Source organism: Sarcophilus harrisii, chromosome 3 (assembly GCF_902635505.1).
Source record: "Sarcophilus harrisii chromosome 3, mSarHar1.11, whole genome shotgun sequence".
In the NCBI taxonomy this organism is placed as follows: domain Eukaryota; kingdom Metazoa; phylum Chordata; class Mammalia; order Dasyuromorphia; family Dasyuridae; genus Sarcophilus; species Sarcophilus harrisii.
In genome coordinates, this window is record NC_045428.1 from 534,740,720 (window position 1) to 534,767,925 (window position 27,206).

Consider the following 27,206-nt stretch of genomic DNA (forward strand, 5'->3'; position numbering starts at 1 on the left):
ATAGAAATTATTTACCCAAAGTCACAGTAGTCAGGATTTAAATTGAAGTCTTCTTGATTACAAATTTTTCTTTTTTAAAAAATTATATTATAGCTTTTTATTTACAAGATATATGCATGGGTAATTTTTTAGCATTGACAGTTGCAAAACCTTTTGTTCCAACTTTTCCCTTCCTTTCCCCCACCGTTTCCTCCAGATGGCAGATTGACCAATACATGTTAAATATGTTGAAGTATACAATATATGTATACATGTCCAAACAGTTATTTTGCTGTACAAAAGGAATCAAACTTTGAAATAGTGTACAATTAGCCTGTGAAGGAAGTCAAAAATGCAGCCAAACAAAAATAGAGGGATTGAATTTTTCACTCTTACCACTACATCACATTAGCTAAAGTTTGAATGTCTCCCCATATTTAGCACAAGATTCTATGAAATAGGCTTAATAAGTGTCTGTTGAATTTAACTTTTTTTTTCTGACTAAAAACAGCTCACCAGTGACAGAAGAAAAGGAGAGGCTGAAGTATTTCATTCAGGGAGGGTAATGCCACTTTGTTCAGGATAAAATAGAATCTTTCCCAATTTTGGGAAGAATCCTAATCTAGGGAGGACAATTTCTATGTCACTCATTTCATTGCAAAGAGATAATTAATTGAGTCAAAGGCTAGTTTTTTGCTACTAACCATCCCCTCCTCACACAGCCCTTTCCCTTTGCAGCCCTTTCCCCTAGCTTATTATACCTTTTTCCTTCTACTTCTGTTCTCCCTTCTATTAGTATCCCCTCTTTCTTTCCCCCTTCCCTTCCTATTTTCCTATAGACTGACACAAGCTTCTTTGTGAAGCCAAATGTGTCTGATATTCTCTCTTTGAGCCAAATCTGATGAAAGATTCACACAATGCTCTTCCCTCTTCCCCTCAATTGCAATTGGTCTTTTTTTTGTCCCTTCATGAGATGTAATTTACCCCATTTTAACTTCATTTTCCTCTTCTTCCAGTAGAATAACCTTTCCTTCTCCAGTTTCTTTTTAATATCTTCACAATAAAATCAAATTATATCTGCACCTTCTAAGTATACTGATAACAGAGATATAGATCTCAAGAGTTAAACATATCATCTTCCCATGTAGAAATATACATTTTTTAACTTTTGAAAGAAAGTTATTTTTTTCTTTTCTTTTTACATTTTTATGCTTCTTTTGAGCTTGGTATTTGAAGATCAGATTTTCTATTCAGCTCTGGTCTTTTCATCAGAAATAGATGAAATTCACCTGTTTCTTGAATGTCCATCTTTTTCCCTGAAAGATGATGCTCAGTTTTCCTAGACAGGTGATTCTTGATTGCAATCCAAGTTCCTTTGCTTTCCAGAATATCAGATTCCATGCCCTTCAGTTCTTTAAATAGAAGTTTCTATGTCCTGGGTAATCCTGATTGTGGCTCCTTGATATTTATATTGTTTTCCTTCTGACTGCTTGTGATATTTTCTCCCTGAGTTTATAATTCTGAAATTTAGCTACAATGTTCCTGGGAGTTTTCATTTTTGTCTCTTTCAGTAGGTGGTCTGTGGATTCTTTCAATGGCTATTTTACCCTCTGATTAAAACCAAATGTCCTAGAGGACATCTGGGCAGTTTTCCTTGATGATTTTCTGAAAGATTATGTCTAGGCTTTTTTTTTTTTTTTTTTTCATCATGGTTTTCAGGACATTCTTTCCTAGATCTCTTTTCCAGGTCAGTTGTTTTTTCAATGGAGTATTTTGCATATTCTTCTATTTTCTTTCATTTTTTTTAATTTTGTTTGACTTATTCTTGAAGTCTCATTGAGTTTTTCACTTCCATTTGTTCAATTCTAATTTTTAATGAATTATTTTCTTCAGTTAGCTTTTTTTATCTTTTTTTGCATTTGGCCAATTAAACTTTTATAACAAGTGTTTTGTTTATGCTTTTTTCCCATTTCACAGATTTTGTTTTCCAATAAATTGGTTTCTTTGTCATATTCATTTTGTAAGAAGTTATATGCCTTTTCCATTTCATCAAGTCTATTTTTTAAGGAGTTTTTTTTTTCAGATAATATCTGGTTTTCCTTTTCCATACTCACTTGCAATGATTCATTTCCTTTCCCTGTTTTTCTTCTAACTCTCTTTTAAGATCTTTTTTTGAATTCTTCCAAGAGAACCTTGTGAAATGGGGACCAACATATATTACTCTTTGGGGCTTCATCTGGAGTTGATTTGCTTTTAGAATTCTCAAGGTTTTAAGCCTGTTCTTCCCTTTCTCCATAAAAGCTGTCTTTGGTCAGAGTTCTTTTTGCTTTTTTGATCATTTTTTTAAAAGATTGAAGTCTGCATTTAAGGCAAAGGGGTGATAGCCACTTTAGTTTGCCCTGGAATCAGTGCTGCTGACTGACTTCTAATGCAAGATAGACACAGCCAGGTCCTGTATTCTTCTAGGGCTCAGGGACTCACAATTTGGCTTTTGTATTTGCTTTTGGGTGTCTCACTGCAAATCTACTGAACCGCCAACTAGCAACCAGGACAGAGTAGCCTAAGAGCCTTGCAGTAAATTTCCCAATGGGCAGACACTGCAATGTCCTGGCTCTCCTCCCCAACTTCCTGCCTCAGGCTCCCTCCCTAAGAGGCCTTAGGAGCCTCTCCCATTGACCAATTGAAACAGACCTTTTCTGAAGTTTTTTCTAAGTATCTTCTTCTGGGAATTTGTTGTATTACAAATATTTGTGGGGTTTGTCATTCCAAAACCAGTTCAGTGGCTTAATCTGCTGTTGATTTGAGGGACTACTCAGAGGAACTCAAATAGACTGTGTCTCTCTCTGCCACCTTGGCTCTGCCCCTCAGGATTTTTCTGTAGAAAGGTGATCAACTACTTATGAGGAAAGTGTTTTCTGTACTTTATTAAATAAGTTGAAGTAGGGTCATATTTTCCCTTCAACTTCCCTTGACTTCCTCTATCATGCAGCAATTCTTCAAACAGAAATGTCATCCTAGTCTTGGAATGCATGCTTTGGAAATATCCTACATGACTTCAATCTCTCCCTCTGATTGAATGATATCTTATTTTATAAGGGTATCTCATTCCTTTACAAGCTGCATGTCTTACTTTTTTTCTGTGAGGGCCCCAGCACTGAATATCTTTTCCCCCACCCCCATTTTTTTATTTTTCTTTTATGTGTTTTCTTACTTCATTAGATTGTAAATTCCTTAAAGAAAGGCATTATTTTTTGTTTCCATTTTTATTTATATTTCCAAATCATAGCATAATGCCTGGTATATAGTAAATATTTAATAAATGCTTATTAGCTGACTGGCTTATTAGTGAGGAAGAGGTTGTAAATCTATTAATTAATGAATATGTAAACACATACCTGAATTAGAGATAATGAGAACAAATTTGGATTTTAGGTTAATAAGAATAAATACAGTAATAAATCATTTAGCAGTTCAAGTAGCAGACCAAGTCCATATAAACTACATATGAGGATGGTAGACACCTACATCTATTATATATGCATAACACCTTCACAACGGGTATCGTGAGATTTCCTTTTCACTTGAAAGTATGCTACTCATAATATTAAAATGAAATTTTTATTAAAAAAATAAAATGGAAATCCTTGAATGATCAAACATCAGTTATAAAGTTATATAAAAATCCCCAGAATCACTTGAAGTCCACTTCTAGGGACTTCCACTAAAAATTCCACTGAGCACAAAACTTATTTTTACCTACTGCTTAATACTGGTTAAAGGGGAGAGTATGGAGAGACTTCTATTTTTGTGTCTTCAACTTCTTTATGGTTTTTCCCAACTGGGTAGTACAGATACGTTTTTAATTATAAAGAATTGGTAATTCTCTAAGATTCTTAAATCATTAAGTCATATACACTGAGAAAATCTCCAGTCTTCTCTTCCTGTCTCCATGTGCCATTGATTGCCTCTAATTTATTATTTTTCTTCATATTGTCTGGAATTCACATGTCACTACTTCTGTCTATGACCATACATGCCTCCAGATATACTTGATTAATTCACTCAGTTGGGAGAGAAAAAAGGAAATGGCTAATATCAGAATTTGTTACATACATAAAAAGAATATTTGGCAACCTACCTCTTCTGATCTAATGAATGATTACGAGGAGCAGGGTGCTAAAGTGATTGTGGTCATCTATGAAAAGAGGAAGATGATAATATAATAAATTTTCTTTTTGTGTTATTCTTTTTTTCATCATTCTTAAACCCAGATCATATTTTCTTTCTACCAAAGACAATCATATGAGAGTAGAGACTCAAATTTATTCTTAATATGCTTTGACCCCATATTTTTTAGTATGACACTGAAAATGTAACAACATATTCTGAAGGAAAAAGACATGTGTCCCTGAACCTCTTTGAATATTTCATGACTTTCCATCCCAGAAAAAACCACCCTCCTTCCTTTCATGACAGAACCCACTAAGGAGAAAGTTCAAGCTATCGGTCTATGCAGAGAGAAAATGCGAAAAATGCCTTTCCGTATCTGCTTGGTCTTGATGCTATAGATAATAGGGTTCATTAATGGAGGAAAGAGGAAGTACACATAGCTCATGGTAATGTGAACCACATGTGGTACATGCTTCCCGAAACGATGTATGAGTGTTAGACCTGTTACTGTTACATAGAACACCAGAACACAACAGACATGGGAAACACAGGTGTTTAGAGCCTTGGCTCGCTCCTCTCCAGAAGCAATGTTCATGACTGTCTTTAGAATTAATATGTAAGAGAAGAGGATGATAAAAGAGTCTAGGAAACCTGTCAATGAAACCAAAACAACAGGGTAGATGCGATTGAAGGTGATGTCAGCACAGGCCAATTTGATAACATCTTGGTGGAGGCAGAAAGTATGGGAGAGTAAATGAGAATGGCAATAAGGAAACCAGTGTAGTTTCAGAATTAGGGGTATAATGGAGAGAAAGGCTCTCATGAAGACCACAATCCCAATCTTTGCCACACAAGAATCAGTAAGGATTGAAGTGTATCTCAATGGGTTACAAATGGCAACAAAACGGTCATAAGCCATAGCAAGTAAGACGCCAGATTCCATGACTGAGAGAGTGTGGATAAAATAGGCCTGGGAGAAGCATGATTCATGACTGATCTCTCTATAGTTCAACCATAGGACTCCCATCACAGTAGGCATTGTAGTCAGGGTCACTCCAAGATCAGTGGCTGCCAGCATAGCTAGAAAGTAGTACATGGGCTCATGAAGGCTGTGGTCATCCCTGATGAGGAAGAGTAGAGTGCCATTGCCAAAAATAATAGAAGCATAGACAATAAAGAATGGGATGGAGATCCAGCAGTGAGCTCTTTCCAGGCCTGGGAAGCCAGTCAACAGGAATGGGGCTGTGCTGCTGTTGAGCCACATGGTGGCAATCCTACAAGTATAAAAGAGGTCTTTTTTATAAGTACAATCTAAGGTAAATATGTCTTTCCTTTCAATTTTTTCTAATTTCCTTAGTGAGTTGTTTGGCCAATAATACACTTTCAAACCTACTTCCTAATTAATTATAGAACAGAATATCCAGGGAAAAACTGATCACTGAGAACCAGGATGGATTCACCAAAGCCAGGAAATGTACCTCTTCTGGGGATTAGGGACACTGAGTAGAAATAACAGGAGAGAATGTCACTAAATTGATAAATAAGAAAAATTCTATAGACATTAAATATGTGAATTTGTCAGCACATTTGATAAATTGTATTATTATATTCTTATGAAGAAGATACTCAGCTGGTTGAGTAATTGAAATCAAAAAATCAACAAATGACCAATGCCAGACTTGTAATTTCGAATTCTAAGTCTATAGTCCTATATAATCATTCTAATTTACAAAGGGAATATTAATATTCTCCCTTATCTCACCTGATTCAGACTTTAAAATACTAGTATATCTGAATCAGTGAGTAATTGAAATTGTTTATTAAATGCTTCGACAACTCAATGCTTCTTTTAATTCTATTTATTTTATTTTAGTCAATTAAAATTATTATTCTGAAGAGTTTATAGGCTTCATTCAGCTGCCAAAGCAGTCCATGAAATACACACACACAAAAAGGTTAAGAATCTCTGCTTCATATAGTAACTCACACATACTGTCCTCCTTTATTTCAATCTCTGAAAAAGAAATGGGCCTTCTTGTTGTCAAAGTTAACTCTTTTATTTGTCCTCTTTGTTACATTTCCTCCCATTTCCTCAAGGGAACTTACCTTATTCAATTGAGCATTCTTTATTTCTCTCTAAAAACACAAAGGAAAAAAAATCACCTGAAAGACTTTTGTTGATTTCAAGTTTGTAACATCTCTAGAACACACCTTCTTCTCTCCTCTGATATTGCTATGACCCTGGTTCAATCCCTCATTATTTCTCACATTGATTTTTTTCAATAACAAGCTAATGGGTCTGCCTACCTCAAATCCCTCCCCATTCCAATCCAGCTTTTGTTTAGTTGTTAAAGTTATTTACTGTAAGCTCAGGTATGAATATGTTACCCTCCTATTCAATAATCACTAATAGCTTCTTATCACCTCCAGAATCAGATAAAAAATCCTCTGCTTGCTATTCAAAGCCCTTCATAACCCAATAACCACCCTCCTATACACACACACACACACACAGAGAGAGAGAGAGAGAGAGAGAGAGAGAGACAGATACAGAGAGAGAGAGACAGAGATGCAGAGAAAGACAGACAGATTTAATCACCCATTTTATATTCTTCAGCCCAATGAAATGGTTTTGCTGAATCCTTGAAAATGATACTCCATCTCTGGGAATTTTCTCTAGGGGGTCCTCCATGCCTGAAATATTAACTGTCCTATCCATCTCTTTCTTGATTTCCAAAGTTTCCTTCAAGTCCCAAGTAAAATTCAGACAGGAAGGCTTTCCCAAGCAATTTTAACTGTTAAGCTTTTTTCCTTTTGAAAATTATTTCCTATTTGTCCTCTATATAACTTGTTGGTTCATTTTTGTTAGTCATTTCTCCCATGAAATGGTAAGCTCCTTTAGGACAGGGGCTTTATTTTGCCTTTTTTGTGTGCTCAGTGCTTAGCACATTGTCTGGTATATAGGAGGTGCTTAGAAAGCATTTGTCTATTGACTCTGAATCAGTAGAGTACATCTAGTGGAGAAAGAAGTAACTCTATGACTTACTTTATCATAACAATATAACCTAATTTCTTGTATTATTTTTGGACAATATTACTAGTAGCTCTAGGAAAGCCTTATATATAGTGCATTTAGATCTTAGCAAAATATCTGATAAGGAATCTCAGACTATTTTTGAAGAAAAGAAGGAAGACTGTAAACTAGACCAGTGGTGTCAAACTCAAATAGAAACAGATCAAAGAGGATCACATATTGACTTAGAAAACCATAAACTGACATAGTTTATATATTTTTGCATTGTCATTTATTTGGTTAAACATGTTATCAATTACATCTGAATGTGCCTCAGGCACACTGTGTCAAGCACAAGTATGCATATATATGAAACAAGTTAACAGATAAGTATATGTGTATTCATGTATGCATGGATATATCTATACATATGTACATACATATCCATCTATGATATATGCATGCATACTTGAACACACATGTATGTATAAAATATTATGTGCATATATATTTTTCCCTCAAACAGAAGTTGAATGGACTCCTCTTGTTTATACTACAGTGGAGATTCTTTTGGAACAATAGGAAGTGAATGCTTATGCCTGAACTTTGAACTAACTCTGAAATTCTATGAAATAGTCACTGTCCTTTTGGAGTTTACATTATATTGCAAGGGGCAATGTGGATGGAAACATATATAAGGGGGGTAATTATGTGTGTTTATGTATATACATACATGTTTACTTATATATATCATATATATATATATAATATTTTGAAGAGAATGTGAGCTACTTGTGAACAGGAAATATTTTATATTTGTTCTTTTATCATTTAATACACTGACAAATAATAGGTGCTCAAAAATTGCTTGATAAATTTAATTAAAAAGAATTGAAAAGGGAGAAAACCCTAACAACTAAAGAGATTACAAAAGACTTCTAATAGCAGATACTAGAAAGATACTAAGGATAGCTCTAAAAGAGAGGATGAGAATCCATTTATCTCTTTTGAAATATTTCTTCTGCTTTTTTCCCCCTGCAATTACTTTGGTTTATGTCTAGATGTCATGGTGGATAGGGAGGCAGAATCTAACTTAAAGGATTGCTGTGTGGACCAAAAATGATTACATGTACAGTGCTTTGCAAATGTTAAATTACTATATAAGTGCTAGAAATAGTAATAATTGAAATTAAATTATTATTGTGAAAACTAAATCATTAGTTTTCTTTCAAAACCCTTGCTTCTGTCATACTTCTCAGTTTCTGTCAAGAGTATTACTATCCTCTGAGTTCGCCAGGCTCATATCTTAACCTCTCATTCTTTCTTTCCCCCCATATGCAGTGGATTGCTAAAACTTATAGATTTTACTTTAGTAACATCTTTCAAATCCTTCTTCTTTCTGACATTGTTACTACCCTTCTACAAATTCTCATTACCTCTTGCCTAAGCTATTTCAATAACCTGTTAGCAGATTTTCTTGCCAAAACTCTATCCCCATTCCAGTCCATCTTCCAATAAATTGTCAGTGATTTTCCTAAAGTGCAGGTTTGACTATGTCACATACACCCTCCCTGCAATCCCCCCAACACACACATCATACACATAGGATCCCTCCAAGAGTTCATTCAATAAACTCCAACAACTCCTTATCACCTTTAGAATAAAATTTTATCTTTCATTCATAATTTAGCTCTATTCCCATCCTTCCACTTTCCCACTTACACTGTACATCCTTCCATGCACTCTTCAAACCAGGAACTTCTGGTCTCTGCTGTTCTTTGAAAAAGACAATCCATCTCCAAATTTCTGGCACTTTCACTAGTTATCCCATATGCCTGGAATTCTTTCTCACTCCTTTTCTGTATTCTGACTTCTCTGGATTCCTTTGAGTCATAATTAAAATTTCACCTTCGACAGGAATACTTTCTGAATGCTACATAATTCTAGTACCTTCTGTTATGTATTTCCTATTTATCTTGTATATAGCTTGCATATATTTAACATGTTGTCTCCCTCAATAAATTGTGAGCTTCTTGAGGTCAAGAGCTGTCTTACATTTTTTTGTATCCCTAACATTTAGCACAATGCCCGATACATAGTAAGCACGTAATAAATGCTTGTTGATTAACTGTTTCCCTTTTCTAATATTGCACTCAAGGATCTGAGTTTCCTTTTGTCTCTGATTAATTCTTAGAAATAGAAGTCTGTGAATAGCAGTTACTTAACAATTGTTTGATGTCTAAATTGTTTCATTATAGTCTCTATCTCTTATGACTCTTCCTTTTGCTAGGGTAGCAATAGCTCTACTTGGAATCTCCTGGACTTCATTATAAGGGTCAATACTGAAGATATACCAGTGCAGTGCTGTTGGATGGCTATTAAACCTCCTCAATCAAATGACAATTCTCCAGTCTTCTCATGTATAGACTATCCAACCAACCCTTCCCCTCACAAATCTACTGACACATATGTTAATCAACCTACTTCCAAAGACACTGAATGATCCTCCTATCAATTGACTGGTTTATACACACACTGAATGACTAGCAGATTATGACCCATATTTTTAAAAATTTGCTTCAGGTGTCATGGTGCTGTCTCAGGAGCAATGCCATATCAGAAATGTAGCCAAAATTGTCTTTGAAAATCATTCTTACTTTGAAAAATCTACTCTCATTTTAATCTGCCTTTTCATGTCCCAGAAATTTACCTCCATCTCTCAATAAACACTGCAGACTACAAAATAAGTACAAAATAGGCCAAAATAATAAAACCCATTTGCCAGCCCCTGAATTAACCTTTTCTCTTTAAATATTCCTGTTAGACCATGTCTATAGACCACCATAATGACTGCAGAACTGTCCATTTCTTCAGTGCCAATACAGCCAGCTACCTCATATTGAGAAAATGCTGATCATATCCCAAAACATTTCTGATTTCAAAAGTGCCAACAGATAGGCCTCACTCAATCACTCATACATCCATTCATTCAACAAATAATTATTGAGTACATACTCTTTGAAAGACTTTATTGGGATCTTTGGATCCAGAGGCCTGAATATGTTTCTGGGATCTCAGGGCAAAAATTACCTGGTAGATATGGAAAGATGGCAGAATAGAACCTGAGGAAGATAAAAGAAAACAGAACTGAATTTGGATTTCTTCCATTCACAAAATCTTCCTAGGTCATAGTAAACATTCCCTCATTCTCTCCCAAAGTCTTTTTCTCTTTCCTTTTTTTCCTTTTTTTCTTTTCTTTTTTAAATAATATCTTATTTTTTTCAAATACATGTAAAGATTATTTTTACCATTCATTTTGTTAAAACTTTGTATTCTAAGTTTTTTTCCCTCCTTCCCATACTCTCCCCTCCCCAAAACAGCAAACAATCTGACATTGGCTAAATATATGCAATTGTTTTCAGCAAATTTCCATATTTGTCATATTGTGCAAGAAAATTTAGATCAAAAGGGGAAAAAATGATGATGAAGGAAAAAAAAAACAAGCAAACAAGGTACAACAATAAAAAAGGTATCCTTCCCTTTTGTATAAAAGCATTTCTTTGCCTCTGAAGGGAAAGGGAAATCTAAATTTGCTTACTGGATGATCCAGTGAAGAAGATTCTACATAAAGACAAGTCTTGAACATCAAAGTCCACAATCTTTAGTGTAAGGTAAGATGCTATGTTTGAGGGATCTCTTACACAGTCATGACTACTTAAGAAATTATCATTCCATGCAGGTATAAAACCTTACAGAATCCTCAGTCCTCCAGAATATCTCTTTGCTCCTACAAAGCTCATCTGCCAAAATGTCTGGAAAAACAATTGCCACTGAATTCCCCTTTGCTTTATCTCTATGTTATCTGAGATCACTATAACTGTAACCCAGAAATGGAGATTAACAATTTTATAGAAACATATTTGGAGTATTTAGCTACAATAGAACATACTTTATTTTTTAGAATATATTTTGTCCAGTATATTTGTTTTACATACCAATAAAGGACAAGAGGACATCCTCTTGAGTCAGATCCTATAGTTATTATTATCTTCATTTTATAGATAAGTATACAGGATTAGAAATGTTAAGTAATGTGTAGATGAGCTTACAATCAGTCAGTGTTGGAGGCAGGATTCACTATACTAAGGGTAGTTAGAATAGAAAAATTATGTGGAGCAGATTAAATTTTACCATTTTGAATGTAGTTTGACAGGGGATTCACAGATCTATCTTCTTACAAAGCTGCAGATCTCACAGTTGGTAAGGCCATCTGAAAATTTCTGAGTCTTTATTGAATTCTTGTTTATATGTAAGTATAAATGTAAGAGGTTAGTTTCCTCACTGTATCATCCTTATCCTCCAAGGAAAGATATAGGTCAATAATTCTATGTCTATTCCTTAGGGTTTCTCAGTTCCTACCTTGGGGAGAGAGTAAGTCTGTTTAGTATCTTGGGCACCAGAAGGGATTATTCCATAATCACAGAATTTACTATTTGAAAGGAAACTTTTCAGTGATCCAGGACAGGACAACCCAGAGCCAAACATGACAAATGGGCTCTGCCTAGAGGTCTCGCAATGACTCAAGTTAGCCCATTCCTCTCTTAGATAATCATGTTAGGAAGTTTCTTGATTGAACTTAATTTTACCTCTTTTCAATTTCAACTCATTGTTCCTGCTTTTGTGCTTTGGGACCAAATAGAACAAGCCTAATCTTTCCTTCATAAGAGGGTCCTTCTGATATTTAAGGGAATTTTCTTGTCCCTCCCCTTTCTTCAGTCTTTTCTTCTCCAGGCTAACTGCCCACTCCCATTCCTTCAGATAATTCTGATATGACAGAAATTCAAGGTTCTTCAGTATTCTGGGAACCATCTATTGAATATCATCCACAAGGTTCAGAGAATTTCTATAGAATAAAAAGGGGGATAAAGAGAAAAGAGGATCTCAGTCCAGTCTTCTACTATGAAAGGGCTTAAACATTCTTCCTTAGGTTAAATTCCAAGATTCCAGATGTTTTTCATACCCACTTTTATATATCTAGTCCCATTCTCTGAATACAATTGCTTTAGATCTGTGCAACTTTGTGGGGAAGTTTATTACCAACAGTGTGAGCTAGCAATGTCTTGCTAGTTCAAAATTATTTTGTTCTAATTTCTAAAGGAACATTTCTCTGGTAAATGGGAATCTATTGAATATTGGCCAAATATGATTTGACAAATCATGGTTCATAAGGAAATATGTAAACTTGGAAGTACTATAAAAATGTTATTTCTTTTGTATTGTTATGACCGCTATTATCTTTATACTTGAATCTTTGACATTTCTAAATAAGAAGTCCCTGTCTTAAGTAACTTCTGAGACTAGTACCTTCCCTATACCCACTCTGGCACTGTATAACATTCCCATCATTCTTATTGCTTTTCTCTAATCTGGATGTCTTCCTTCTCATTATCTCATCTTTCTTGTAACAAGAAAGTGATGAATATCAAAATTATATGAAATTAGTAATGGTGAGGCTTGTTTCATCTATAAATTAAAAATTGTGGTCTTTTGACTTTCAACAATAAAAATTGACTTTCAATATTATACACACACACACACACATACAACTTAATTTCAAGTGTATAAGGATAAAAATCCAACAATTTATGATCTGATAAGCTCTAAGTGCAATGCCACTATATAGAGACATGTATCACTGAGATAATTTTACAATTCGCTGTAAATAGAAAATCAAGGAGAAACATAGTGATCTACATAATAGCAACAAATGTGATCTGCTACATCTAGGGAAAGGATAATTTATATAAGCAAATACAACTAAACATTTTGAACATCAAGCATATCTGTAGCAACTCCCTTTCATGTATCTGTTTTTAAAAGTTAACAGAAATGTTTTTTTTCCCTCCTTCCCATCCTTTGCCCCATTGGAGAAAAATAAAGATAAAATCCTAAATTTCTTGTAATAAATATGTATAGTTAAACAACTAAGCAGCAATGGTTTCCAGAGCTCTTATGCCATAGATGGTAAAGGATCAGAACAACTGGTCAGAAGGAGATTTTGGAACTTTTTGCTTGCACTGGGGTACCGAACTCTGTTGCATTGCCCAGACACAGGTTTCAATCCCTGGGCAATGGCAGCAATGTGAATTAGAAAACTAATCATGATTCCAGAATGAGAAAGAGTACTTCTGGTTGATCACGGGTCAGAACACAAGCTGGGAGAGAAGTGAGCACACTTGTCACACCTCTTCCTCGATCATACCACTTTGAAAGAATGAAAAATCCATAGGCATCCCAGCAACAGAGCTCAACATCAAAAATAAGATGAAAAAAAAAGCAAACAAAAAGAACCTGACTTTAGAAAACTATTTTCCACAGAAAAAACAAGTGAGGATCCCTCAGGCTAGCTGGGTGTGGCTGAAGCCTAAGTAGGAAGCACAGAAATTTTTACCTAGCAGACTGCTTGTGGAATCTGGGTCTGAGTCTGGGAAGAGAAAGTAAACCTCAGTTGATTTGGAATGCCATTTCCAGCTGTGATGCTGAGACACAGCTCTGGGAGAGAAGAAACCCGTACTGGATGAGTATGTAGGGAGTAGGGCAGGGATGTTGCTGGCTGTGGGTAATTGCAGGAGAGTAGAGCTCTTAGTTTGGGGTTCCTGGTCAGAGCAAACAGAAGGGAAGCTTGAGGCACCATCCCCCACCCCATGATTAGAAATACTTACATTAATATCTCTTATTAAAAAGGAAAATAAACCCACAAAAAAGAAAGAACTCCATCATTGAAACATAGAAATAGGGAAGACTCAGGTTCATCTTCAGAGGGGAACACTTTAGTTAAAAAAAAAAAAAAAAAAACTTCTACCACAAAGAGTAATGCGAAATGGCTCTTTGGCCAGAGAGAACTTATAGAACTCAATAAAAAGTTTAAAAATCAAATGAGAGACATTTAAAAGTCAAATAAAAATATAAAAACCATCCAAGAAAAAGAAGAAGATTATGAAACAAGAAGATTATGGAGGGAAAAAAGTCAACCAATTAGGAAAGGAGATACAGAGTCTCAAGGATGAAAATAATTCTTTGAAAATTAGAATTGGGTAAGGAGAAGCCAATGAAACTATGAGAGACCAAGAAATAACAAAACAGATTCTAAAGAATGAGAAATTAGAAGAGAATGTGAAACATCTTATTTTTTAAAAAGTGGCAGATCTGAAGAACAGATCAAGAAGAGAAAACATAAGGATAATTGGACTGCCAGAAAATTGTGACTAAAAAGAGAACCTTAATGCAATGATTCAGGGAATAATCCAAAATAATTGTCCTAGAGTGATAGACCATGAGGGGAAAATAGAAATAGAAAACTTTTCCCCTCTTTCCCCTCACCTCCTTCTCCGGATTGCAGATAGACCATTTATTGAAATTTTTGGTTGCAGGGCTTGTTCTTTTGATTCAAGGACCTGCAGTCTTTTATTATAATTGCTTGTAAATCTTATACAATTCTAATTTTAGGTCCAGCATATTTGAATTTTCTTTTTCTTATTTCTTGCAAAATTTTCTCTTTGATCTGGGGATTTTGAAATTTGGCAACAGTATTTTGGCTGTTCTTGAGCAAGCTATTGGTTATTAAACTACAATTCAAGAAATGATAGCCAGAGATCTCTGAAGGCCTCAGAGAAGGCAAACTAGGTAGAATTAGTTGACACTGCAAAGGTCAGTGGCCAGAGATACCCTGACACCCTGGGAATTGGGAGAGACTGGCAATATGAAATACCCGGTAACACTAGAGCTTTTGCAGGTGAAGTGATTGCTCAGGGTTAAGTAGTAAAACGATATTTTACAGAAGATGACAGAGAATTCCAAGGAAGAAAAGCCACAAGGAAAAAGGACTGAGCCATGGTGTTATGATACTGTAGTGTTTTGGTTGATTTTCTGGAGGTCTCTGGAGCAGCTTTCCTTTCAATTGAGTAATCACCACAAGAATAGCCAGGTGTTAAAGTCCAAAATCCAAATTCTTTATTGTCTCCTTGACTGGGGCCCAGTTAGCTTTCTTGAGGCTATTCAGACAGGCCTTGGTCTCATGGGGGGAGCAGGAGAACAGGTCAGCCACCAAGATTCTGATGAAGGTGGGAATGAATCTGTCTCTCCTTGGCTCAGAGAGCTTGAGCTCCCACCTCCAGTCCTCTTGTCTTCTCTGGCTCTGGCTCTGAGCCTCTTGGTACCCCAGGATAGTTTAACTTAATTTGTTAATTTAACATAATTTGTTAGCTTCATCCATAAAAGAAACAGAATACTCTCAGGAGAAAGATAGGTATACATAAAATTCATAGCTACCAAGGTGAGAAGAAAACAGTAGTCTGATTCCTGAGAAATATTGAGGGTGAATCCAATCTATATGGGTTTAGAACTTCAGCATTGTTCTATGGGCAACCTTGTATATTTTCAAACCAGAAAGAATAGAAATTTATAGATAATAGAGATAGACTTAGAAAAGGACATGGAACATTTTTTCTTTGTTGTTTTTTATTTTGTTGTGTTGACTTTTTTCTAACAATATATAATATTACATAGTATTGTTTTTCTATATTTATTTGATCATGAAAAAAATTCTATTTTTACTGGGAACAGAGTGTGATTTTTGGAAATTTGACCCATATATACATGTACAAATACATTCTCTCACTCCTCTTACCATACAGATTCTTTCTATGTGTAAATGTGTATTTCTATGTGTGCAAAAATGTACATTTATATTTACTTATATGTGTATATATACATATTATATTTTTATTTTTCAGCTTGGAATTTGTTGCAAATTTGACATGTATAGAAACAACAAGAAAAAAATAGAAATCTTTGGCTATACCCTGTCTGATTATCCCAGTTATTATCTCTTTGCAATTCCATACTCCTATACATTTATCATTAATTTGCCTTCCCCTGGAAGAGATGGTGAATTCCTTGTCGGATCTGCTTGGTCTTCACGGTATAGATGATAGGATTCATCACAGGAGGTGATAGCAAGTAGACATTAGCCATAATCACATGGACCAGAGGAGGGGCATGCTGGGCAAAGCGGTGAGCCATGGATATTCCCACCATTGGTACATAAAGGACAAGCACAGCCAAGATATGGGACAAGCAGTTGTTGAAAGCTCTGAATCGCTCAGCCTGGGATGCAGTGCCCAGGACACTGTGCAGGATTAATCCATAGGAGACCAGGATAAGGAGAGGGTCAAGTACAATGATGAGCAGTACCAGTCCAAACCCATACCAGCTGTTAACTCGAGTGTCAGCACAGACCAAACGGATCATATCTTGGTGGAGGCAGTAGGAATGGGAGAGGAGGCGAGAGTGACAAAAGGGCAGACGCTTAAGCAGGAAAAGTGAGGGCAGTACTGCCAAAACACAGCGAATGATGATGGCTATCCCAATTCTTCCAATGACATTCCCTGTGAGAATAGAGGCATAGTGCAGTGGGCGGCAGATAGCAACAAAGCGGTCATAGGCCATGGCCAACAGCACTGAAGACTCCATGAATGAGAAGGTATGAAGGAAAAAGACTTGGGCAAAGCAAGCCTCAAAGCTGATCTCCCGGACATTGAACCAGAGTAGTTGCATTACAGTGGGTAGAGTGGTAAGGGTAAGGCCTAGGTCAGTTAGTGCCAGCATGGAGAGGAACAGATACATGGGTTGGTGAAGTGAGGGCTCTGTCCAAATGACAGTCAGAATGGTAGTATTGCCCATAATGGAGATTGTGTATAAGCAGCAGAAGGGGATGGAGATCCAAATGTGCATAGCCTCAAAACCCGGGATGCCCATAAGAATGAAGTAGAATGGCAATTCAGTGGTGTTAGTGGCTTCTGACATGACTGGCAAATACACCTGTAATAAAATGACTTTAAACTTACTTTTGTCAGAACATATGCTCTTTACAGCATTATTTTTTTATAAAATAAGAAATTTAAGGCAAGTAATTACTTTAGGAATATGTTAAGAGTTCAATAACCAATCCAACTTTGAAATAGTTGAGTTATTTGATATCAAAAAAGAAACCACAAAAGTGGGTAGAGCTATTGTCTTTATATAGGAATCAGAAGAGTATATCTTATGCTATCGATCTTTATTAATCATCTGTAATTTGTAATCATCTGAAATTAAACGAGAATGTTCTATCACAATCATACTGATAGATGCACCTATGCTAAGTCTAGCTACTAATCAGAAAATTTATCTTATAGGAAAGACATGATAGAAAGAAACCTCGTGGTGGCACACATCAAGAGAGCACACACCATTTCAAATTCTATTACACACCCAGTTGTAAAAATTTCAAAAGTTCTATGTCAATAGAGCATGCCATGGTGGTCCAAATACTGTTCTGTTGATCATGTCTTACCAACCTTAAGTAAAAATGACTTCACAACACTATTCCCTCATCTCTAATTTAATCAGTCTACTCCAGTGAAGTTAATCTCTCTATTGACCCATTCTAATGTGCTCTTTGGGATAATAGTTCTCTTCTCAACAAATTCCTTTAATCTTAATATTTATGACCAACACTTCTTCCATTTCCTCATTTTAAAAGAACTTTGTTTCTTCTCTCAAAGCTCTCCTTATTGATAAAATAAGGTTGGGATGTTCAATATGGAGTTATACTTTATTCCTCACTAGTGCTTTCAGGTGATTCTCCTTCCAGTACATCCCAGTGGACTTTTCTCTTTTAAGATCAGGCACTTAATTTATACCACCTTCTCCCTGTACTTATTATTCTTATCAAATAGCCTTTCAGTTTCCTAAGACTTCAGTATCTGGTTCAGTTTTCTTCTCCATCCTACACCTAGCCCCATAATCCTCAAGAACTTTACTATTCAGATTGATAACACTCTTACCATTCTAATCACTTCTTCAACTTCTCCAATTCTTTGTCCAAGACACTTTGATGAGATCCTGGCACGGTCACATTTTAGATTCCACCATATCATAAAAATGTATCCTTTCCATGATAAAGAAATTATGACAATATTTTTTCTATGAAGAGCTACCCATTTTTCTGCTTCTTCCATTCATCAAAATGACAATAGTATCTGACATATAGAATATGTCCAACCACTTCAGTATCTTACCAAGAAAACCCCAAAAAGGGATTACAAAGAGTTGGATAGGATTGAAAAATGATTAAGCCCCAATGCTAAAACCACTGGTGCCTAACCATTCCTAGTATGAAAATCCTTTGTTGATTAAATTCTGCTATCTGATTCATGTCATTTATGTCGCTACATAAAATGTCACTATATTTCTGTGTAACTACATAAAGGAATGAGACTGACATGATGTCAATCCCCCAATTCAATATACTGATTTTGATCAAATCCTTTTTGCTTGGGGGAATCTTCCTATTTTATCCTTCCTGAACTCTTTACCAAAGCGAATGTTTCAAATTTGTTCTTCATTATCTTAACCTAAATTGTTTTCCTACACTTACAGCAGAAAGTCCAGCTCTCCACTTACAAGAAAAAAAATTGATTTTATGTCCCAAGAATTCTCCAACCTTTCCTCTTCCACTCCTCAAAAATTTTCAGCACTAGGATCCGAGACAATTCCAAAAGATCCATGATGAAAAGTACTATTCACTTCCAGTGAGAAAAGTGATGAACTCTGAGTGAAGATTAAAGTCTATTTCTTTCACTTTTTGTATTTTTCATGTTTTTGTGTGTATTTTTCAATTTGGTTAATGTGGAAAGATTTTCCATGACTTCACATTAAAATTAATATTTTGCTTGCCTTCATGACAAGTGGGATATGGTAGGAGAATGAGAGAAAGGGAAGATGTTTTAAAAATGTTTATAATTGGGAAAGTTTAACAATTTTTTTTAATTTTAAAAATTCAGTACCAACATCTACGTTTCTTTCCTTCCTTATGGTCACATAGAACTACTTATCACTTCAGTCCTAGTTCTGTTCTCAAGGGGTCAAGCAAAACAAGTATGACTCTTAACATACTTCAGATAATAGGAATATAAATTTAGAGTTGGGGGGATCTTATAGACCATATAGTCAAACATATTCTACTAAGTTCTGTAGAATTTACATAATAAGCCCAACATTATGCAACAGTGTCAGAATTAGGCTTTAAATCTATAGGTTCAAATTCCAAAGCTAGTGCTCTGTCTACTGTACTAGATTGCCTGTATCTATACCTTGCTGAAGACTATGTCATATAAGCCTTTATTCCAAGTTGAACATCTTCACTCCCTTCTACTATTCCTAGTGAGGCATAATTTCAAGATCTGTGATGTATTCTAGACAAAATCCTATGGTCAGTCTCCAGATTAGCTATAAGCATGTTTAATATAGTCCTTAAAGTTCAATTCAAATAAATCTCTTTTAGGAAGTCTTCCTTGACTCATCTGGTCCTTATCAAGTATATTTAAATAGCAATTTCTTCTATGGATAGGTTAGAAACTAGCTAGAAATTTCATAATATTTTTAGTGCTCATGGCAATAATGGGCTCTGATCTCAGCTGTTTCATTTTACATCTCTTACATATTTATTGTAAAACATTGTACATCATAATTACATATATATGTACATATTCTTAGTCTCTAAGTTTTCTGATATCATGATAGTTATCCTAACCTTTGTATCTCCTATAGCACCCAATATATTTATTTTCAATAGAATATTGATATTGATAAATTTTTGTCTTACTGAATTTATTGAATTTAATCTCATAGCTCTTAATATGAAAAATGTTCCCATAGTTTTCCTTTTGCCTCTCCCCATCTTTTATTCCCTTGCAAGGCACCGTACTTCTCTATCTCCAACTTCCTAATTCCTCATTACACTCCATATTCTTCTCTTATCACCACTTTTGGGACAGTCTCCTCATTTTCTAAAGAAAAAGCAACTCTTGTGAATATTTTCTCTAAGTGATAAAGGAGAGAGATTGACATTGTACAGGATCCAAGGCTAAAAGTCATCTTAGACAGCATCTATTTCATTTCATTTATTTTATAGATGAAAAACCAAAAACCCAAAGTATTTACATGCTTGTAGAGCTGTAGATAATTAGAAATGAATCCCAAGTTTTCTTACTCCAACTACAATGCTCTTGAATATAACTCACTGAATCCAATTATTATTTCTATGCTGATAATTCCCAAATCTACTAGTCCAATTTCTCTGCTGACCTCTAGTCTCACATCAACTATCAGACATTTCAAACTGAATATTCTATAGATTTTTAAACCTAATATATACAAAACTGAACTTCTTTTCCCACCAAAACCTATCCTTTTTCCTAATATCTTTATTACAGTCAAGGATACCATAATCCCAGTCACTAAGCTCTAAACTTAGATGTCATCCTCAATTCCTGACTTTCTGTTATATCCCATATTCAATCTGTTTCCAAGTCTGTCCATTTTACCTTCATAATATCTTGAGTCTGTCACTTTGCTCTTCTAACACCCTCTTGTAGGCCCTCATCACTTCATACCTGAAATATTGAAATAGATTGCTGGGTATCTCTTCTTCAAGTCTCTCCCTGTTCCAATACATCCTCTACGCAGTTTTCCAAATGAATTTGTACAAGCACAGTCCTGTCTATGCTATCCTTTTACTCAATAAACTCCAGTGGCTTTCTGTCATCTCTAGGTGGAAATATAAATTCCTACTTGGCATTTATATCTCTTCATCAGATAGCCCCCCCCACTTTGCCAATTTTCTCATGCCTTATATTCCTTATATAAGGCCACCATGTAACCAGTTATTTTTTCTTTCTTGCTGTTTCTCAAACAAGACACTCCATCTCCAGACTCTGGATATTTTCACAGGCTATCCTTTTGCTTATAAGACTTTTCTTTTTAATCTCTACTTTCTGCCTTCCTGGGCTTCCATAAAATCCCAACAAAAGCTTTGTCCAATTTCTCCTAATTCTAGTACCTTCCTTCTGATGTTTATCTCCAATTTATCATGCATAAAGCTTGCTTGTACATAGTTACTTGCATGTCTGCTCTTCCATTAGGCTTTGAACAACTTGAGAGCAGGTAATGTCTCTTTTCTGTATATCCCTAGTGCTTACCCCACAATAAGCACTTAATAAATGCTTATTAACTGATATATTCTAGCTATATTGTGATTGCCCTCAGATTAATTTCCTTAAAGCATATATATAACCACATCACTCTTTCTTCAAACACTGCCACTAAAAATATCATTTTCTACAAGATAAACTCCAAACACTTCTCTGGCATTCTAGACAATCAGGTTCCCATCCTGCCTTCAGCCTTATCAACCATCATTCCTCCTCAGATACCAAATGTTCTAATCAACCTATATTATTTACTATTCCATTGTTATTTTCTATATATACATTCATATTCCCCCAGTGTTTGTACTTCTTTTCTTCCCTATATTTCCTCTCCCATTACCTTCTTCAAGAACTTACGCATTGAAACTAGGCATTGACCCACACTTAACATCATACATCAAGATAAGGTCAAAATGGGTTCATGACCTAGGCATAAAAAATGAGATTATAAATAAATTGGAAGAGCATAGGATAGGTTACCTCTAAGACCTGTGGAAGATGAAGGAATTTATGACCAAAGAACTAGAGATCATTATTGATTACAAAATAGAAAATTTTGATTATATCAAATTGAAAAGTCTTTGTATAAACAAAACCAATGCAAACAAGATTAGAAGGGAAACAATAAACTGGGAAAACATTTTTACAGTTAAAGGTTCTGATAAAGGCCTCATTTCCAAAATATATAGAGAACTGACTAAGAAATCAAGCCATTTTCCAGTTGATAAATGGTCAAAGGATATGAACAGACAATTCTCAGATGAAGAAATTGAAACTATATCTAGCCATATGAAAAGATGTTCCAAGTCATTATTAATCAGAGAAATGCAAATTAGGACAACCCTGAGATACCACTACATACCTGTCAGATTGCCTAGAATGATAGGGAAAGATAATGCGGAATGTTGGAGGGGATGTGGGAAAACAGGGACACTGATACATTGTTGGTGGAACTGTGAATACATCCAGCTATTTTGGAGAGCAATTTGGAACTATGCTCAAAAAGTTATCAAACTATGCATACCATTTAATCCAGCAGTGCTACTACTGGGCTTATACCCCAAAGAAATACTAAAGTAGGGAAAGGGATCTGGATGTGCAAGAATGTTTGTGGCAGCCCTGTTTGTAGTGGGCTAGAAACTGGAAAATGAATGGATGCCCATCAATTGGAGAATGGTTGGGTAAATTGTGGTATATGAATGTTATGGAATATTATTGTTTTGTAATATTATCTGTTCAGTAGGATGAATACAGGAAGGGTTGGAGAGACTTACATGAACTGATGCTAAGTGAAATGAGCAGAACCAAGAGTTCATTATATACTTCAACAACAATACTGTATGAGTATGTATTCTGATGGAAGTGGATTTCTTCAACAAAGAGACGATCTAGCTCAGTTTCAATTGATCAATGATGGACAGAAGCAGCTACACCCAAAGAAAGAACACTGGGAAATGAATGTACTGTTTGCATTTTTGTTTTTCTTCCGGGGTTATTTTTACCTTCTGAATCCAATTCTTCCTGTGCAACAAGAGAACTGTTCAGTTCTGCACACATATAGTGTGTCTAGGATATACTGTGCCATATTTAACTTGTATAGGACTGCTTGCCATCTGGGGGAGGTAGAGGAGAGAGGGAGGGGAAAAGTCGGAACAGAAGTGAATGCAAGGGATAAATAAATGTTGTAAAAAAATTACCCAGTCATGGGTTCTGTCAATAAAAAGTTATAATTATGAAAAAAAAAGAACTTATGCCTTCAACTTGATTTGATAAATATTTGTTTAGTATTTATGTTCAAGGCATATATACTATTCATATTTCAAAGGCTTCCAAAATGATGTCTGTCATGTAGCTTACCCTGAAATGCTCAGAAATACTCTCTCTTATTCTTCTGAACTTTGCTTTAAATTTTGTAGCACTTTTAAAAAACATATATCTAATTTTGTATTGTCAAAAATTAACAAATTAACTCTCCACTTAGATTAAAGCTTCTTAATGTCAGATTCAAAACTTATTTTTTTAATGTCTATCCCCTCCCAATATTTCCAAGCATGGGACCCAGGAAACATGTTTCATCAAAAGGTCAAATGACCAAATAAACAAAAGAATGAATGAATGAATAGTGAACTAAGAACGTGTCCCTATGCTCAGTTCCAACATTAACTTCTACCCTTCAGTATTCTTTTCCTTCTTACTTTTTCTGTCCTTCCATTCATTTATATTTCATCCATTCAGAGAACTGAAGAAATACTGGGTTGAAAGGAACTTTAACGATTATCTATTACAATGCTTATTTAAGTAGAAGCCCCCACTAAAATATACCTGAAAGAAAGCATTAGCATCTATTTGAAGACCTTCAGAGAAAAAGAATCCACAACTTCCCTATAAAGTCCTTTTCAACTTTTAGTTGGTTTTGCTCATTTTCAATGTTTTGTGACCCTTTTTGGAGTTTTCTTAATGAAAATACTGAAGCAGTTTGCCATTTTCTTCTCTAGTTCATTTTAAAAATGAGGTTGTAGAAGCAGACAAGGTTAAGTGGCTTGCCCAGGTTCACACAACTGGTAAGTTTTTGAGGCCAGATGTAAACTCAGGGCTTCCTAACTCCAATTTCAGCACTCTATCCACTGCTTCACCTAGCTGCCGTATATTCTGCTTTACAACATCCTCAGTGTTTTAGGAAGAGACAGCATTATGCCATGGAAATATTAATGGATGTAGAATTAGAAGACCTGGGCTCATATAGTGACTGAATCCTTTGATTCTGGTAAACCATAGGTCTAATTTGTCACATCTATAAAATGAGAAGGTTGAAATAGATTGTCTCTATGGATTCTTACACCTGTAAATGTATCATTTTATCCTTAAATCAAAAATAAAAGCCTCTACGAAACTAATATTTAGTACTTCTATCTCTTCCTCCTCATACAAACAAAACCAGTTCCTTATTTTTACCTTCTGAATCCAATTCTTCCTGTGCAACAAGAGAACTGTTCGGTTCTGCACACATATAGTGTATCTAGGATATACTGTGCCATTTTTAACTTGTATAGGACTGCTTGCCATCTGGGGGAGGTAGAGGAGAGAGGGAGGGAGGGGAAAAGTGGGAACAGAAGTGAGTGCAAGGGATAATGTTGTAAAAAATTACCCAGTCATGGGTTCTGTCAATAAAAAGTTATAATTATGAAAAAATTTCTTTTTCTTTCCATCACTTCTTCATATCTATCCCTTCTTTACTTATAATTTCACTCTGCTCTGTGTCCTCCTTCCTCCCTACTATCTGTCCCCCTCCTAGGATATATCCTGATGGACAGTAAAATGTGCAAAGAGAACCTAAATAGAAAACAGAGGAAAAAAATTTAGCTCACAAATATATTATTTCTTGGAGAGACACATTTTGCTTTCACAAACTTTTCTGTTCTCAAAGAATTATTCATCATTCCCCCAAAATGTCATTATCTTGCAATTTTTTTTACTTATCCTTTTACTGGAAAAATGCCCCTTTTCCTAAAGAAGCCCAAGCCCATTTCCTTCATAATTTAACATTAAGATAGCTCTTTGGAGGTATGAATATTCACCCGTTAATGAAGATCACTCAATAATTTCTTTAAAGTTTCTCCCTTTTCTCATGACTTCTTGGAGTGCATCTTCCCCAGACTGTGTTGACCCAAGATGTGGGAGTCTCAGTTCCCTAGAAACTTACTCTTTACTCATTTTATGTCCTCAGAAAGAAAAGGGAAAGCAATAATTTCTTGTGTTCTAAGGCTTCCTATACCTTATTATGCAGGTTCACAATCGATAATCACATTTAAAAAGTTGGAGGTATCTAATTTCCTATTACCTGGTTCTAATTTTCATCCTTCAAAGCACTGACAGATACCACACTGAAATTACAAATGATCAACAGCAATTAAAGGAGAGAATTTAGTTATTTTACCATCACTAGGATTGCTTGGCTACGAAATACTGAACCAGTGGCTGTCTTCTAAGAGTCTGAATAGAGTCCCTGTCTCTACCTTGATAACAGTGCAGAATGCTGGTCCCTAGGCTTCTTCCCCTAAAGTAGACCTGAGCAATTGCACCTGAGGGAACAAGATAACTGGAATTTCAAACAGTAAATAGAAATAAGAGGAGGAGATGAACCTATGAATAAGACCATAAGAAGTCCCAAAGGAAGTGCAATCTCCAAGAAGCAAAATGTTCAGCGACTTATCAATTTGTCTTTTATTTGGTACAGTCCATCCTCTAAATACATTTGCTTATGCTGCCTTTGACTACGGTATGAGTTTGTTACTCTTGATTTAAACTGGGATTGCCACTGAGTTGCTATAAACTAATCTTGTTTCATTTTCTAAACTTTATTCCTTTTGTATTGTTTTGTTTTTGTTGTTGTTTTATATGAACCTGTCTAAGTTTTCCCTGATTTATAGATTCTGGCTATATTAAAAGTGCTAAGAATACCCTCTGAAATTTCCCATTTCTACAATCTTGAAAAAGTCAATTACATTATCTGGGTATAATTTTCTTATGGGTAAATGAATCAGTAAAACAAATGACTTCTCCAGTCCCTTCCAGGCCTCAAACTACATTCCTATTAGCCCACAAATCTTCACCCCTTATCTCTTCTTCTTCTGTCATGCTTTTCATACCATTTTCTTTATCTTATGTACTTTGCATATATTATTTGGTATTTTGATAGTATATATATTTGTTTGATGTATATTGAAAGATTGTGCAGTATAGTATACAGAAAGTCAGTGATCAAACAAGGAAAATCCTGGTTCATAGTTTTCCTCTGAATATATTAGATGTCTAATCCTGGACAAGATTTTTTAGCCTCAGCCCTATTTATAGTGGCTAGAAACTGGAAAACTGAGTGGATGCCCATCGTTGGAGAATGGCTGAATAAATTGTGGTATATGAATATTATGGAATATTATTGTTCTGTAAGAAATGACCAACAGGATGATTTTAGAAAGGCCTGGAGAGACTTACACGAACTGATGCTGAGTGAAATGAGCAGGACCAGGAGATCATTATATACTTCAACAACAATACTAGATGAGGACCAGTTCTGATGGACCTGGCCATCCTCAGCAACGAGATCAACCAAATCATTTCCAATGGAGCAGTAATGAACTGAACCAGCTATGCCCAGAGAAAGAACTCTGGGAGATGACTAAAAACCATTACATTGAATTCCCAATCACTATATTTATGCCCACCTACATTTTTGATTTCCTTCACAAGCTAATTGTACAATATTTCAGAGTCTGGCTCTTTTTGTACAGTAAAACAACGGTTTGGTCATGTATACTTATTGTATATCTAATTTATATTTTAATATATTTAACATCTACTGGTCATCCTGCCATCTGGGGGAGGGGGTGGGGGGTAAGAGGTGAAAAATTGGAACAAGAGATTTGGCAATTGTTAATGCTGTAAAGTTACCCATACATATCACCTGTAAATAAAAGGCTATTAAATTAATAAATAAATAATTTTTTTAAAAAAAAGTTTTTTCAGCCTCTCAGTGCGCCACACAATGCTCTAAGAATAAAATTTTCACTTAATACGACATGTATTAGTAGAACGCATTCCATGCACTGAAAGTACTCTAACCAATGAAATCATTGGTCTAGTTTCTTATTGCTTTAAATGTGTTAGGGAAAACAATGCTTAATAAATGTTCAATTCTTCCAATATCCATTAAGTATCTCTTTTGTGTAGAGGAGATTGCTCAGTTGGCAAGCAAGTGAAATGAAAAAATCGCATATTCCATGCGCGCAAAAAACTTACCATTATTTAGGGGATAATTGCAGTTTTCTTTGCTGTATAAAGATCCATATAATATTCCTTAATTATGGATATCCTTAAGTCTCTATCTCAGGCACCATTAGTATACTAGGCCAAGTATAAGATATATGCAAGGAAGTACGTTACAATTGCTAGGGTGT

The 27,206-nt window shown here is 35.3% G+C and overlaps 2 protein-coding genes across 2 annotated transcripts; both read right to left on the reverse strand.

Annotated features, from left to right (window-relative positions):
• Positions 1-4,474: 4,474 nt before the first annotated feature.
• On the reverse strand, positions 4,475-5,416 carry LOC100918025 (olfactory receptor 51B6-like). The gene has a single exon (XM_003766368.2). It carries the CDS (start codon positions 5,411-5,413, stop codon positions 4,475-4,477), a length of 939 nt encoding a protein of 312 aa, XP_003766416.1. The 5' UTR covers positions 5,414-5,416.
• Positions 5,417-16,081: 10,665 nt separating this feature from the next.
• LOC116422124 (olfactory receptor 51Q1-like) lies at positions 16,082-17,026 on the reverse strand. Its single transcript, XM_031957279.1, has one exon. The coding sequence runs from the start codon at positions 17,024-17,026 to the stop codon at positions 16,082-16,084; it is 945 nt and encodes a 314-aa protein (XP_031813139.1).
• Between the last annotated feature and the right edge of the window lie 10,180 nt (positions 17,027-27,206).

What these genes read in the sequence shown, in the direction of transcription:
- LOC100918025 (XM_003766368.2), bottom strand. Translation starts at nt 5,413, where the DNA reads ATGTGGCTCAACAGCAGCACAGCCCCATTCCTGTTGACTGGCTTCCCA.
- LOC116422124 (XM_031957279.1), bottom strand. Translation starts at nt 17,026, where the DNA reads ATGTCAGAAGCCACTAACACCACTGAATTGCCATTCTACTTCATTCTT.